Source organism: Rhea americana, unplaced genomic scaffold (genome assembly GCF_003343005.1).
Source record: "Rhea americana isolate MKP2758 unplaced genomic scaffold, rheAme1 scaffold_257, whole genome shotgun sequence".
NCBI lineage: Eukaryota > Metazoa > Chordata > Aves > Rheiformes > Rheidae > Rhea > Rhea americana.
In genome coordinates, this window is record NW_028186376.1 from 781,557 (window position 1) to 794,330 (window position 12,774).

At 46.7% G+C, this 12,774-nt stretch overlaps 1 protein-coding gene across 4 annotated transcripts in view; it reads right to left on the minus strand.

The window, feature by feature from the left end:
- The window catches only part of CCDC9B (coiled-coil domain containing 9B), a 49,618-nt gene that overhangs the window by 13,306 nt on the left and 23,538 nt on the right, over positions 1-12,774 (minus strand). For 3 of the 4 annotated variants that reach the window (XM_085307350.1, XM_085307347.1, XM_085307348.1), the window contains 5 exons: positions 11,519-11,593; positions 8,118-8,302; positions 7,014-7,075; positions 6,456-6,509; positions 5,603-5,708 (listed from right to left, as the gene is read on the minus strand). In XM_085307350.1, the coding sequence (XP_085163476.1) occupies positions 5,603-5,708; positions 6,456-6,509; positions 7,014-7,075; positions 8,118-8,302; positions 11,519-11,593 (482 nt within the window). The remainder of the gene's footprint in view (positions 1-5,602; positions 5,709-6,455; positions 6,510-7,013; positions 7,076-8,117; positions 8,303-11,518; positions 11,594-12,774) is intronic. The other variant, XM_085307349.1, reaches the window with a different exon arrangement.

Below are 12,774 nucleotides of genomic sequence, written 5' to 3' on the forward strand. Positions count from 1 at the left end.
CTGAGGGCATTATCTCTGGAATGATTTGGTAATATTTTTCCAAATTTTGATAGCAAAATCTCTCCATATAGAGAGATTTTCTCAAACCACAATGTGTGCAAAGGTGTATAAGATTAAATTCTTCTCTATAGTGGCTCTGCTGGGCTCACTAGCCTCTTTGCTTGGTGAATTTGGACTGAAATATGAAAAATGGAAATGCACATTGAGCTGACTGCAGAGTCAGGCATATCCAAAGGCAAATGCGCAATTACAGTGACTGCATGTGCCCTTGTAAAAACCATGTGAAAGTTACCGTCACACACTCCACCTTACAATTGCACTAAGCTACTTCACATTGCCTTTTTAGCTGACAAAATCCTTAAGGCAGAAGTAAATTACATTTGCAAATACCTCAAGGCTCTCTTAGAACATAGAGCCAGGTGTAGTGTCCTTAATAAACCAGAGGGCCAAGCAGCTTGGCGCAGTCCTGTAAGGCTTAGAGACAAAATGTCACTCAGCATCCAAGCAACAGCCAGCCCTCTCTTATCCTGAATATGAAGCAGTGCCCCAATCAGCTGTGCTGACTCAACCACAAAAGGGCCCCTTTTCTTGGAAGTGGCCCCCACTGCCAGGGTGATCAGCTGCTAGAAGTTAATATAGTATTTTCAGTAGTGCCCAGCAAGAGCTCAGAAAATCACACTGTGATGGGTAGAGGCCATCACATGTAATGAGCCATGTTAAAGTCCGACACAGGCTGCCCTTGTCCTCAATTCCCCTTTGCACTCCACAGTGGTGCTGGTGGATCCAATGACCATTTTCTCCAGGTAGATGTCTGGGGAAGAAGAATGTCCGGTTCCCTGCAGGTTTCTTCCTCTGCCTGATCTGTCTTCTCTACCACAATATGGTTCCTGGAGGGGCAGCCCAGGCTAGACCACCCTCACAGGTTTAATGATAGCCAAAGCCAGCTACACAGCAATTCTAGAATATTCAGCATCTCTGCCTGACATGCTCCTTGTCTCCATCATTCCAGATGCAGCTGAAAGTCACCTCTAGATGCTCCAAATGGGTCTTATCATTGCTGTTGGATTACTTGGAGTTAAATGGGAGAGGAGATTGATAGTGATAAAACAAGTGGGAAAGGAGAATTCCTCACCCCAAAGGCATCTTGATATGAGGTTTGAAATGAGATGAAAGGAATGGCTCTTCTTAGAGAGGAGCAGTGGAGCAAAGGATGTTCTTCCAGCCTCTGAGACAAGATTACATGGCCAGACATTCACTGGACCTGTTCTAGACAAACAGAAGACACAGAAGGATCAATGAAAAGAAGGCAGTGAGGTGAGATGAATGGCCAGAGAGCAATTCTGAAGTGATCCTGGAAGGAAGCAGTGGTTAGGTAGTACTGAGACAGGTGCCCATGCTGTTGCAGACAAGTATTTGGCTTCCTCATTTCCCTTAGTTTTCCCAGTTCCACAGGTGGAGGCAAGGAGTTTAGGTCATGCTTCTATGGTCCGGCTACTCATGTCAGTACTGTTTAATGTATTTCTTTGTAGCTGAAAATGAACTATGATTTTTCATCTTACTGGCTCATAAATTTGAAGTACTGAAACACAAGCTAGAGTGAAAAAAAATAAATCAAGAGTCCTTCTAGCCCCATTTCTAAAGCAAGATGTTCAGGAAGGAGTATGAAGAATTGTTTCAGTGTGAGATAAAGATGAGAAAAAGAACAAGAATAAAGAATGTCTCTGTGGGGACAACAGTATGTAAGATTTTATGATTTCATCAGCAATTATTTAAGCATCTAAACAAGATTCAAGCACCTAGGAACTTTGGGGTCTTACACCTTTACGTGGATATGAATAATATTCTAATATAAACCTGACAGCCCTAGCAGAGTCAAATGCACTAAAATGCCTGCAAGCCTCTGCCCTGGAGCCACAAGTATGTACTTCAAGCCATAAGAAAAAAGCTGTGGAAGCCCACAACAAGCCAGACTCCCTCTTTGAGATACATCCTTCGAGCCTCCTAACAGAAGCTTCTGAACCTCACCATAATATAGCTAGCTAACCTTCCCCTCTCCCCAGATAAAGAAAGGATCGCAGAAACAACTGTTGCTTTAAACTGGTCCACATTGCTGGCATGGGTTGGCTTTGACATGCTTTGAGCAGGGATGTCTAAGGCACAAGTGATCTTAAGTCTGCTGGACCCCTCACATAAATCTCCTGTTAAGGGGGTGGGGGGGTGTCAAGGAAAGCAAGGAAATGATACTATGTAATTACAGCAGGTAAAAGTGCTCACAACCAGATACAACCCTACTCAAATTGAAATGATGTCCCTTGCCATCAGTGTAGAGCAGTGATCGACCCAAACTCCGGAGCAGAAGAGGCAAATGGAGACCGCAGTGGAAAGAGACTCCAACGACTGCTGATGGGCAGTTCAATGAGATGTTTGTCATATGGTGTTCCAAGCTGGCCAGTCGTAGGCTGAGAGGCACTCTGTACAAAACATTAATCCCAGTCCTAATTGAATTTCTGCCCTAAGACAGCTAGCCAAAACATTCCTTCTGAGTATGGCTCTGTGTGCAGTGTAGGAGAAAGAAATGTCTCAAGACCCTGCAAGGATTTCTGGAAACCAGTGAGCACCTGCCTGTCAAAAGTATGCTTTGGGGCATAAGTCAGTCTTCACTGAGGAGGAGGAGAGATGATGGAGAGAGGGGAGCATGGCCTCTCAGGTCTTCCCCTGTGTCCACCTGGGCAAAGACAGAGCCTGAGGCAGGACCTGAGTGCAGGTATTTGGCCCACGGGCTGTGCTGTGCTGAGCAGAGCAGAGCACAGCATGATCCATTCATCCACTCTGCCCATAAAAGGGAAGCAAACGAACTCTTGGTTCATTCCAAGAAGCTGCGCAAAATCAACACTGCTCTTTCATGTACAGCATGTTCTCAATATACATTAAAGTAACTGTACAGCATCTAAATGGTAGGAACATCTAAAATGTCCACAGAACAGGAAGAAAAGGCCTGCATTAGGATTAAACTTTCTTAAACACTGGAAAGGCATGAGACTTCTAATGCTATTTAATGTTATCATTCTAACACCATCATATTTTCTGAAAAAAAACCTAATCCTAACTCTAACCCTAAATGGCTCTAACCCTAACCCTAATTCTGCTACTCAGGAGCAAGGGAAAGGCAGGTGAGAGATGGGCCACATCCAGATGCCTTAGCTAACTGATCCCATGCCCTGATGCTCCCAGAAAGACCCAGAGGCACATACCAGCTCTTGCTGTGGGACAAGCTGGACCTGGCCAATAGCTGAAGAAAGGAACCAGAACGTCATGTCTGGTTATGAACCAGACATGACCAGAGTACACATAACCAGAATAAACCAGGTATCACACCACTTGAAGCTCCTGGAGAAACCCCCTTCTGTGCTTTCCGACCTACCCAGGCCCCAAAGTGTAGCCACTTCCAGTCCTAAGAAGCCTTGTGTTCATGACAAACACAACTGTTTCAAAAGCCAAAGTGTGACCACCACCAAAACAGCACAGGCAAATGTCCCAAACTTTGGTGGCATTTCTGGTGTAAGTGCTGTGCACTCACTCTAGTTCCTAGCACCATCCTTCATGCATGGTCCTAGCAAACAGCATGGTATCCTGGTTGAACAAGCCATGAGCTGAGCTGAGCTGTGGATTTCACACCTCCCTTCCCATCTGCTCATTTTCTCCCCCTCCAAAAATTTTCAAGTAAGGCAATCAGAAGAAAAAAAGACTCGAGTAGAAAGGGAAGAAAAATGAATAAAATGATCTCTGCAGTGGGTATAACTCACATTCCCAGCAAACACAGGCAGGGAAACCACAATTTGCTTGTTCTGTGCATTTTCTCCCTGCCCTTGGGGAGCACTGAGTACACCTCCTGCTGTGAGACACAATCTGCTCAGCAGCAGTAAACTGTCCTGTGACCCCTTCTTAGCATGGAAGGGATGGCATTAGATGTATGTTTATTTTAAAGGAACAGATGGATCAAAGTCCCCAAAAAGAGAGAGAGAGAGAGAGAGAGATGTTTCAGGAAACAGCATTCTGTGTGCAGTCACTGCATTTTCATGTTCATGAATGGTAATATTCAAGCTGCAGGCTGATACCTTCTAAGGGACAACACAAAGCAAAATTATTGGCCTTTCCATCCCACACATCCTCTGGGGACTGCTGTAATTCTCTAGTGCTGCAATTGGTGGCTGGAGGAGAGCGAGCTGGAGCACAGCTCATCACCTATTCTTTTCAAAGTGTGTGTTATTGGGGATTGAGCTTAAGACTGGAAAGAAGCTGACTATATCCTATAAATAAAGCTAACTTGATTATTTGCATGCTGTTGATACTCTTCTTCAACAGTTTATCAGAATCAAAATAAAATTAAAAAACTATGATTAACTGACAGGGCTTAGGAACACAGTAGCTGACCCACTTTGGTGTTACGAGTACATTCCCAACCCACAGTGTAACTAGCTGGAAGTTACAGCTGCTCAGGTGTATTTATTTCCTCAAAGTACAACTACTAATAAGAAAAGCAATATTAAAAAAACCAGCCATGCTTTATATAGTGCAAGGCTGTGCATATCAGACCTACTACTGTCCTGACACTGATGCCTCGTGTGTGCACAGACCCTGCCTAACATACTCTGTTTTAATTTCAGCAAGGAACAGCAAACAGCACCAGCTAACTCCAACCATTTAATTCATTCTGAGCGATGTGAAGTGTGTATCTATTTATGCATCTATTTAACTGCACAGCCATAACTGACCTGGATGGTTGAAAAATGCTAACATTAAGAGCTACTGGAACAATTTGTGTTCCTGGTAAATTAAGAGGCTTGGGGTATCTAATCAACACTGCATCCTTTTGTTGCTTGCTAAAGGGCATGGCAGTGCTGTGAAGATGATCGCTGTTATTAAACCATTAGATAGCGTGGCTCTGGGAACCTGGAGACTGCACTGAAATTTAATTATGGAGAGCAGCAAGGGAAGGGAACTCCTGGGAGGATGTGGGCAAACCTGTAAAATGCACTTATTTTTGCTGACATTCTGAAATTGCTTCTGTGAAAATTACTGTATTGCTGTGTGCTACCCACAGCTGGCAGGATTGGCCATGTTCCTCCCTGCCAGCTTAGGGGTCTTTAAGAAGGATTTTTTTTTTTTTTTGAGTGTTAGTGAGTCCCAGGTGACATAAAGGAAAGGTATCTCTACCACATTATCAGTCCTAATTACTCTTGGTTCAGCTGCAAACTATCTTTGGAGTTGGCTCCCCCATATCAGCAGTGCCTGGAGATCAGACAAGATGTGTTCAAAAAGCCTCCTGGGACATGTGGCAGCATAAACCAGATCTGGTCCTGTGTAACCCCAACACCTCGGATTGTTCTGCAATGGGTCAGTGCCTCAGCAACGTACCTTGCAGGAACTACAAAGTCCACCAAACAAAGTCCTACCAGCCATGCTCACAGCCAGCACAGGCTTATCTAAGGGGGGTCAGCATCTCTCTCTCTCTCTCTCCCCCTCTTCAAAGTCAGGCAAGGAACAAGATCCAAAAATGCACAGCATAATTGCTTGTAAGTGGCTCTTCTGCCAGCCTCCTTACCTTCTGGCTCTGCCGGTCAGTCTGTCCTTTCCTCTGGCTCGGCTGCTCACAGCAGGTACTGCTCTGGGACCAGGATCGCTCACATTCACGCTGTGCTGTCCTCCACCTAGAAGTCAGGTTGGAAAGGCCATGCAGGAGCAGGCAGAGCTGGCTGATGGGCCACTGAAGGGCCAGCATCTTTTTATCACTGGAAAGTACCCTTGGAGAGGGAGCCCTCTGAAGCTGTAGGAATACTGTATATATGTTTTCTACAGCAGTAAATATAAAGGGAAAATTTAAGGGTGTTTCTTCTGCATTTTTAATTCAGAATTTGAACTATAACAGTAAATCTTACTCCTTGGATACAGCCTGCCCTGCCATGTTCATGGGACATCCCTTTCTCTAGGGCTTACTCTCCACTCTGCTTTCCAACTCTTTCCCCACTTGCTCCCTCTAGTTTCTCCCAATCTCTTCGGTTCCTGTGCATGTCGTTCAGAAAACTGCCGTTTCTGTTTCAGCTCAACAATACTTGGTTACCACACTGCCCATAAAAGATCCTTCTAGAAGTCCAAACCCATTACCGAAAGAAGGAAGGAATATGGATATGCTAAAGTGGCTGGAAGTGCAAATTAATTCAGGTTTAGGTTGATTTGACCAGCTTGAGGGTTTGTGAGATCTCCTCAAAAAGGAGGATGTCCTCAAAAAAAAAAAAAAAAAAAAAAAAAAAGGAGTCCTTAAAAAGGAGTATGTCCTTAAAAGGCACTCTAAACTGCCTTTAAGCTGTGGGAGTGCCTAGAGAGAGCTGTCTCCATGAGAGTATATGGTAGGCTCTGACACTTAGTAGAGTGATGCAGCAGTCCTGTGGTTTACTCACCTTTTCCTTCGGAGGGGAAGGACCTGTGCTGGAATTTCCTTGAGTTTCTTCCTCCTAAAAGGACAAAGAAAAGCATGCACGGAAGTGAGTGGGGTTCAGCAATGGATGTGCAGCCAATGGATGTGCCTGGCGTTCAAATAGGGTGACAAAAGGGAAAGCTTTGTTCTGCCAGTCCATCTCCTGAGAAACAGGAGTCATAACGGACTTATGTGAGTAAAGAAGCCAGCACATGCCACAAGGTTCAGAGATGATGTACTCTGGAATAGGATTGCCTCTCAAACCAGTGTTTGGGAAAGAAGGCAGGGCTGAGCCTCCACGTTATGTTGTACACTGCTCTCCTTGGGAAGGTGAAAAGCACTAGTATCCATACACTCAAATCCCATCCCCTGAGCACTCTGCAAAGCAGAGAGGGCTGAGACCCCAGCACTGCGCTCAGAGGCATTTGCCCAGGAAATCAGAGTTTTGCAGCTGACAAGACACAACAGCTGCTGCGGCACTCGGATTCGCCCCGTCAGCATTCACTAGCATCAGGACAGAATCTATGTGTCCCTTGCCAACCTTTCTTATTGCTGGGATTATCCAAGGCTGGCTCCCCATCCTTAACAAAGTCCTCTTCAAACCTGCAGGTTAAAAACAGGCATTGTCAGACCTGAGCATTCTCCTCCAGTGTGCAAAAGCGTGGGCAGGAGACCTCGAGACGCTGCAGGCTCCAGCCATAGGCTCTTCTGCACCTGCTCGCTGGCAAACCTGTGCAGGTTTATCAGCAGGAGCTGAAACCACATGCACTAACCAAGAGAAATGAGGCTGTGAGGCAATTCTACCCCAAAGGAGAACCTTTAAAACCTTTACCCACCTAGAAGATTTTCCCATCCAACTGCCCTGTACAAAGTCTTTTAGCCAGAGAGTCTTATCAGCAAACCTAGGTAATGTCTGCTAACTCCACACCCTATCAAAACCCTATCCTGCTGCAGACACAAAGTCATCTTCTAAAGCTGTCTGGCCAGTGTGACCCAGATGAGCAAGGATGGCTAAAGGGACAGCATTTAAAGCATGGAGGTGCCAGACCCCACTGAGAACTCTCCCACATTACTGTCCCCAGCATTTCCCATGTATCATAAGGTTGGACCTTTAAAGTGATCCCCTAGCACTGCAGTGCCCGAAAGGACTGAGTTTATGAGGTCAGGAGGATTTAGGTAAATTGGTGCTGCCTGGGACTGAAAAGGAGAAACCTTCTCTGTGAGAAAGGCTGTGTAGTAGTTGCATGAGTTTGTCCAGCCCTCCCTCTAGAAGAGTGCCTGCTATGGGACTTGTCCATGTGGAGATGAGGACCTCCAGGTACAGACTGAGTGCTGGTTTGCACTCTCCTTCCTTACTCCCTCTGAGTCCCTGTAGGACCAAAGGCAGGCAGTCCTTGTCTGCACAAAATATCTCCTATCAGGATAGGAGACCTCATGTTAGAAAGAACAGACAAGGATAGCTCTGATATCTGGTCCCACTGAGAAATATAGTCAGGAGGAGAAACAAATGGTGATAAAGATTTGGTTAGGGAGAGGCAAATGACAGCATGGCATTCAATCAGCAGTGCACATCTGCGCAGGAGCCCGTCACTGGCTTCAGATGGCCTGTTGCAGACAAACCACCCTGGGGCGGTGGAGGACCTACATGTGCTCTGACTTCTCCACATCCCAAGCCCGTCGCCACTCGCCCTTCGCGTTCTTGTGACGTGCCAGTCGCTCCAGGTCAATCTGATCTCTCTCCCTCTTCCAGCGTATATACTCTGAGCGCTCCCGTCCAGTCATGTGGAAACTCAGGTCTCCAGGGCTTTTCTGGGTTGACTTCCCACCCTCCTAGTAGGGACAAAAGAGCTGTTTGTTAATGCAGTAGTGCTGGTCTGAAAATGTCTGCATTCAGTTTACTTTGTACTATCACCACCAGAAATGCTCAGTAATATTTGAAGACACTTTGGAGGAAGGTTGGATTCTATCTCTGAAATGATGAGCGTACAGAAGGCTCTACTTTACCCATAGCATAAATATGCTGTCCTAGGGCTGGCAACATTTTCTTGATTTTACAGAGAGAGAAACTGAGGAAGGAAGAAGCTATATGGCTTGCTTGGAGCTGCATCCTAAGTCCATGACCAAATCAGAAGTAGCAACTGTTCCCTTCCAGGGATATTCAAAAAAGATAACAATAACTATTGGCAATGTATTTGTGAATAGTTGTTCCACTTCTTCCAGACTAACATAGATAGCATTACACTTCTAATGCTTAAAATTCCTCCCACCTAAAATCCTTGATTTTGCCATCTGGATGTGTTGCTGTTGCCTTATTGAGATGAAGCTTTACCACTATTTCTGCAACCTGAACTGCAATGTTTCTTCAGTTCCTGTGACAACAAATAACCTCCTGATCCGGGGAGCAGCTGCCATGGGAGCTGTTGTTCTGTACAGCTGCTGCTGTAACTTTTCATTCTAGATATTCAGTACCTGATTACATGCATTTAAAAAACATACCTCTATAATTCTGTGTGCAAATGACTAAAGCCATGTGTTTCCCTGCTTGATTCACTCACATGTACTTGYAGTTACAACTGCAGGAATAAATTAGGCAGCAGGCTTTCATTTCTTGTGTTCCCACTTGCCTGAAGGTTTTAAAACCAAAGCTCAGTTTTTCCTGGAAAAGGCACTCTGCCAAGGTCTACTTAGGGCATATAGTTAGTTCCTGGAGTGCTTGCAACATTTGCCAACAGAGTTTCTGAGAGGTTGAACTCTTACAGAAGATGCACTGGGCTGAAAATACCCACTCAAAGACTTTGGTAAACCTAAATTAAGTCTATGCCTATGAGCTTCATCATGCTGACAGAGCCATGGAGGAAGACAGGTTTTTGTGACTACTAGGTATCCATAGGAGCCAGTGGTCAGAGGGCTGGGGCCAGCCCCATGCTGGGGGCATGCAGTACTGCGAGCATCAAGGGCACATGTTGCAGCAGCAACCTCGGAGCTCTTCATCTTCACTGCTTTCAACTTCTTGGTTTATCGCTCCAAGTCCTGATAGCCTAGTTAAGAGCTACTGCTGTTTGAGAACTTAAAAGGTAAATGAAGAGACAGCTCAGAGTTGAGGGAGTGCTTGAAGAGGGAGATGAGGGTAATATAGCCATCAGGTTAATGGAATCTGGTAGAACCAGGAGCCAGCTGGCCAAGGTGTGTTGTCAAGTAACACAGCACAGTGAATAGCTTAGTGCAGAGTGGAGTCCCTGGGTGTTAATTACCAGTGGATAATTACCAGTGCAAAGCAGCAGAGAAGGAGAGACTGAAAACACTGTTGCCAAGGAGACCCACCTGCAGGGGCCAGAGGCAGGACAGCAGTAATTGCTCCTCCATTTGTTAGCCAGCAGGAGCTGGAAGGTTGGAGACTGCATCCCCAAGAAGGAAGAGATGGGGGTCTGCAAGCAGGTAGGGAAGACAAACTAGATGCTCCTACTAGGGCAAAGCGAAGGCAAGTGCTAATCCTGGTATGCCAGCTGTCTGTGAGTGGAGATGCAGGCTCAGAGATGTTCCCCATGACTGCCAGCCCACAGCACAGCTGGGGTGCCAGCCCAGCACTCGGGTAGCAGGAGCAACAGATGCCAAGCGCAGCAGATGCCAAGTGCAGCAGGCATACATCTTCAGTCCACCTAGTGCACTGCTGGAGCCAGCCAGCCATCCTGAATACACCCCCCACCTTAGGCAATGGCTGCTGGTTGGGCTGCAATGGGTCTTGATATGTGGAGGAAAGCAGGCAAGAGCTGAACAACCCATGACTGGCTAAAGCCTTGGCCTGGTTCAACCTTCAGAGTTAGYGGGGAAAGGATGAGCCCTGGGCCATCACCACAAACCTTAGCAAAGGGAAGCCAAGAGCAGGATAAAGACTGAGGCTGGACTGCATGCAGGCAGTGCAGCTTGTGCTGGGAGCTTATGCTCTCTTGTGGGGAAATGGGGATGTAGCTATAGTGCCTACAGAGTTGGGGGAAGCTGTTGTCTGGTAGGGAAGCTCATCTCCCTTGCAGTGCAGCTCTGGTGAGCCAGACCACAAGGCTGTTTGTGTTGCCACGCTCTGCTCTGGGGGTCTCAGCTGCATTCATATTTAAGAGCCAGTCTGCATCCTCCTAATGAATCACACTGGGGTGGGGCTATTCAATTTGTGCTCCATTAATTAAGAGTCTCTGCTGGCTCAGGGGAGCTAGCATGTTCTCCAGGGTTTGCCTTAAATAGTCAGTGGAAAGGCCAATGCTTTAATTTACCTCCATCCTACCCAGCTTCTGCTGAAGTGAGGAGTTATAGCTAATACAGCCTGAGCCTTTCAAGCCACAAGCAAATACTTTTGGGTGAGAAAACAGCTAGGGCTGTGCTATTTGCTATATGGGTGAACGTGTTTCTTGACATCCCCACAGCTGGGCTAGGGACTTAGGGAGCCACAGCAAGTGATGAAAGGCAGGTATATGGTGCCGAGGCTGTCTTTTCAGCCCTGCTTTGCTTTGAGTATGTTATTGCTCAGTAAAGCCTTGGACGAGAAGATGAACAAATGCTGGTGACCGTGACAGAGTGCACTGCTAATTGCTTTAGCAATGATGCAGCTCCTACTGATGGGCAGGCATATCCTGCAGGTTTCCTCTTCCAAGACCCCATCACACAAGGTGGAAGTAATGTAGCACAGAGAAAATTCCTGCCCTGAAGGAGGGGAAAAAGATGCTAAACCAATCAAGTCTTTCCTGTCTCTAAACTCTAGCTTATAAACAAAGTTGCCCCTACTTTGCAGAGGCTGGGATGGTTGCATAGCTTGATGGAAATGGGAGGAAAGAGAGGAGAACATAAGTGAAGCAACCAGGGAGAAGACCATGTACCAGCCAGTACTGCAGGAATTAGCCAAACTTCAATTAGACATGATCCTTACAACAGCTAAGCACCCAAGCCCCCCATGAACTTTTAGGTGGTTTTGGCTGTCATCCCTCTGACACCCGTGCTCCCACAATGTGAGGTGGGCCCGTCCCCTAGCTGGCCCCAAAAAGGGACATTGGACCTGCTCACCTTCCGGCCATGATCACTTTCTGGACCCCTGTTGCTTTCTGATCTCCTCTTCTCTGCCATTCTTCTCTCCTCCGTCTGCAAGGGCATAGCCACAGGAATTATTTCAAGGATTAAGTGAGGACTCCTGGCTGGGGAGTCGGTGCCCACCCCATGGTCCGTCAGGAGGTGCAAGAGCTGCCCAGAGAAAGTGAGCAAGAGAGGAGAGATTGGTTCCCAATGTCCTAAGTCAAACTGATAGGGAAAAAAAAAGAGGCCAGAAAGCAAGGGATGTAAGGAGTAAAGACAGAAAAAGACAGATGCATTCCCACAGGTCTCTCCATCTCCACAAGCCAGAGGCAGAGAACTGATGTATAATGGTCTCCTTGGTTTCAAAGGGAGATAGAGTTTTAGACACCTCTGTAGATTTGGGCCAAAGGCCCGGTTTATGATTCAGCTGTACAGCAGCTGGGAGCTACCTAACATGTAGCTAACCCACCCCTGGTAAAGACAGAAGGGATTTTTATCCCTCTAAAACATCACACCTTTCCACTAGGCTCCATCCCCACTTCCACTGGCTTTAGTTGTGCTGCGACCACATCAGCAGCATCTGCTCTACAGTTGATCTCCCCTGCCCTGGTAGAAGGTGAAAATAAGCCTCTCTSTGTCTTAATGAGCTACAGATACTATATAGGAGGTGTATGATAGCCCAAGCAGTTCTCTGCTCCTGTGTGGGACTGATAATACTGCCACAGATGCAACCCTGGCCAAGGTGGGGTTGGGATTGTGGCAGGTCTTAGCAAAATGTGTTCTGCAGCCCATCAAGATTTTGTAAGAAAGGCTTTCTGCCTCAATTAAATAATATTGTGTGTATGCCACAGGGAGGGTTGCTCCCCATTGCAACACCAGAATAAGACTGTTGTTGAGCCTCTGCCTGCCCCCAGCTCAGGGCAGAGGGGCCAGCGCTTAATGTCTGCCTCAGCGARCAGCCTCCACTCCCGTTCGGACGCTGCCATAGCACGTGACATTGCGGCATGGTGGCTCCTTGTTTTGTAACCGTACATGGGAGCCTCGGGGCTGCCTTGCGCAAATGATGGAGGAGGGTGTGCACGGGGCGGAGCTTATGGAGCCCCTGTTTTGAACAGCTATGCAAAACAGAAGCACAAAGAGGAAACGTGCAGTGCAAAACTGCCAGCTCAGCCATTCRAGAAAGTGTAAGTGCTGGGAGGTCCAACCTGAGCTGGAAACAGGACTTTTATTCCAGCTATTTGCCAGCCCTT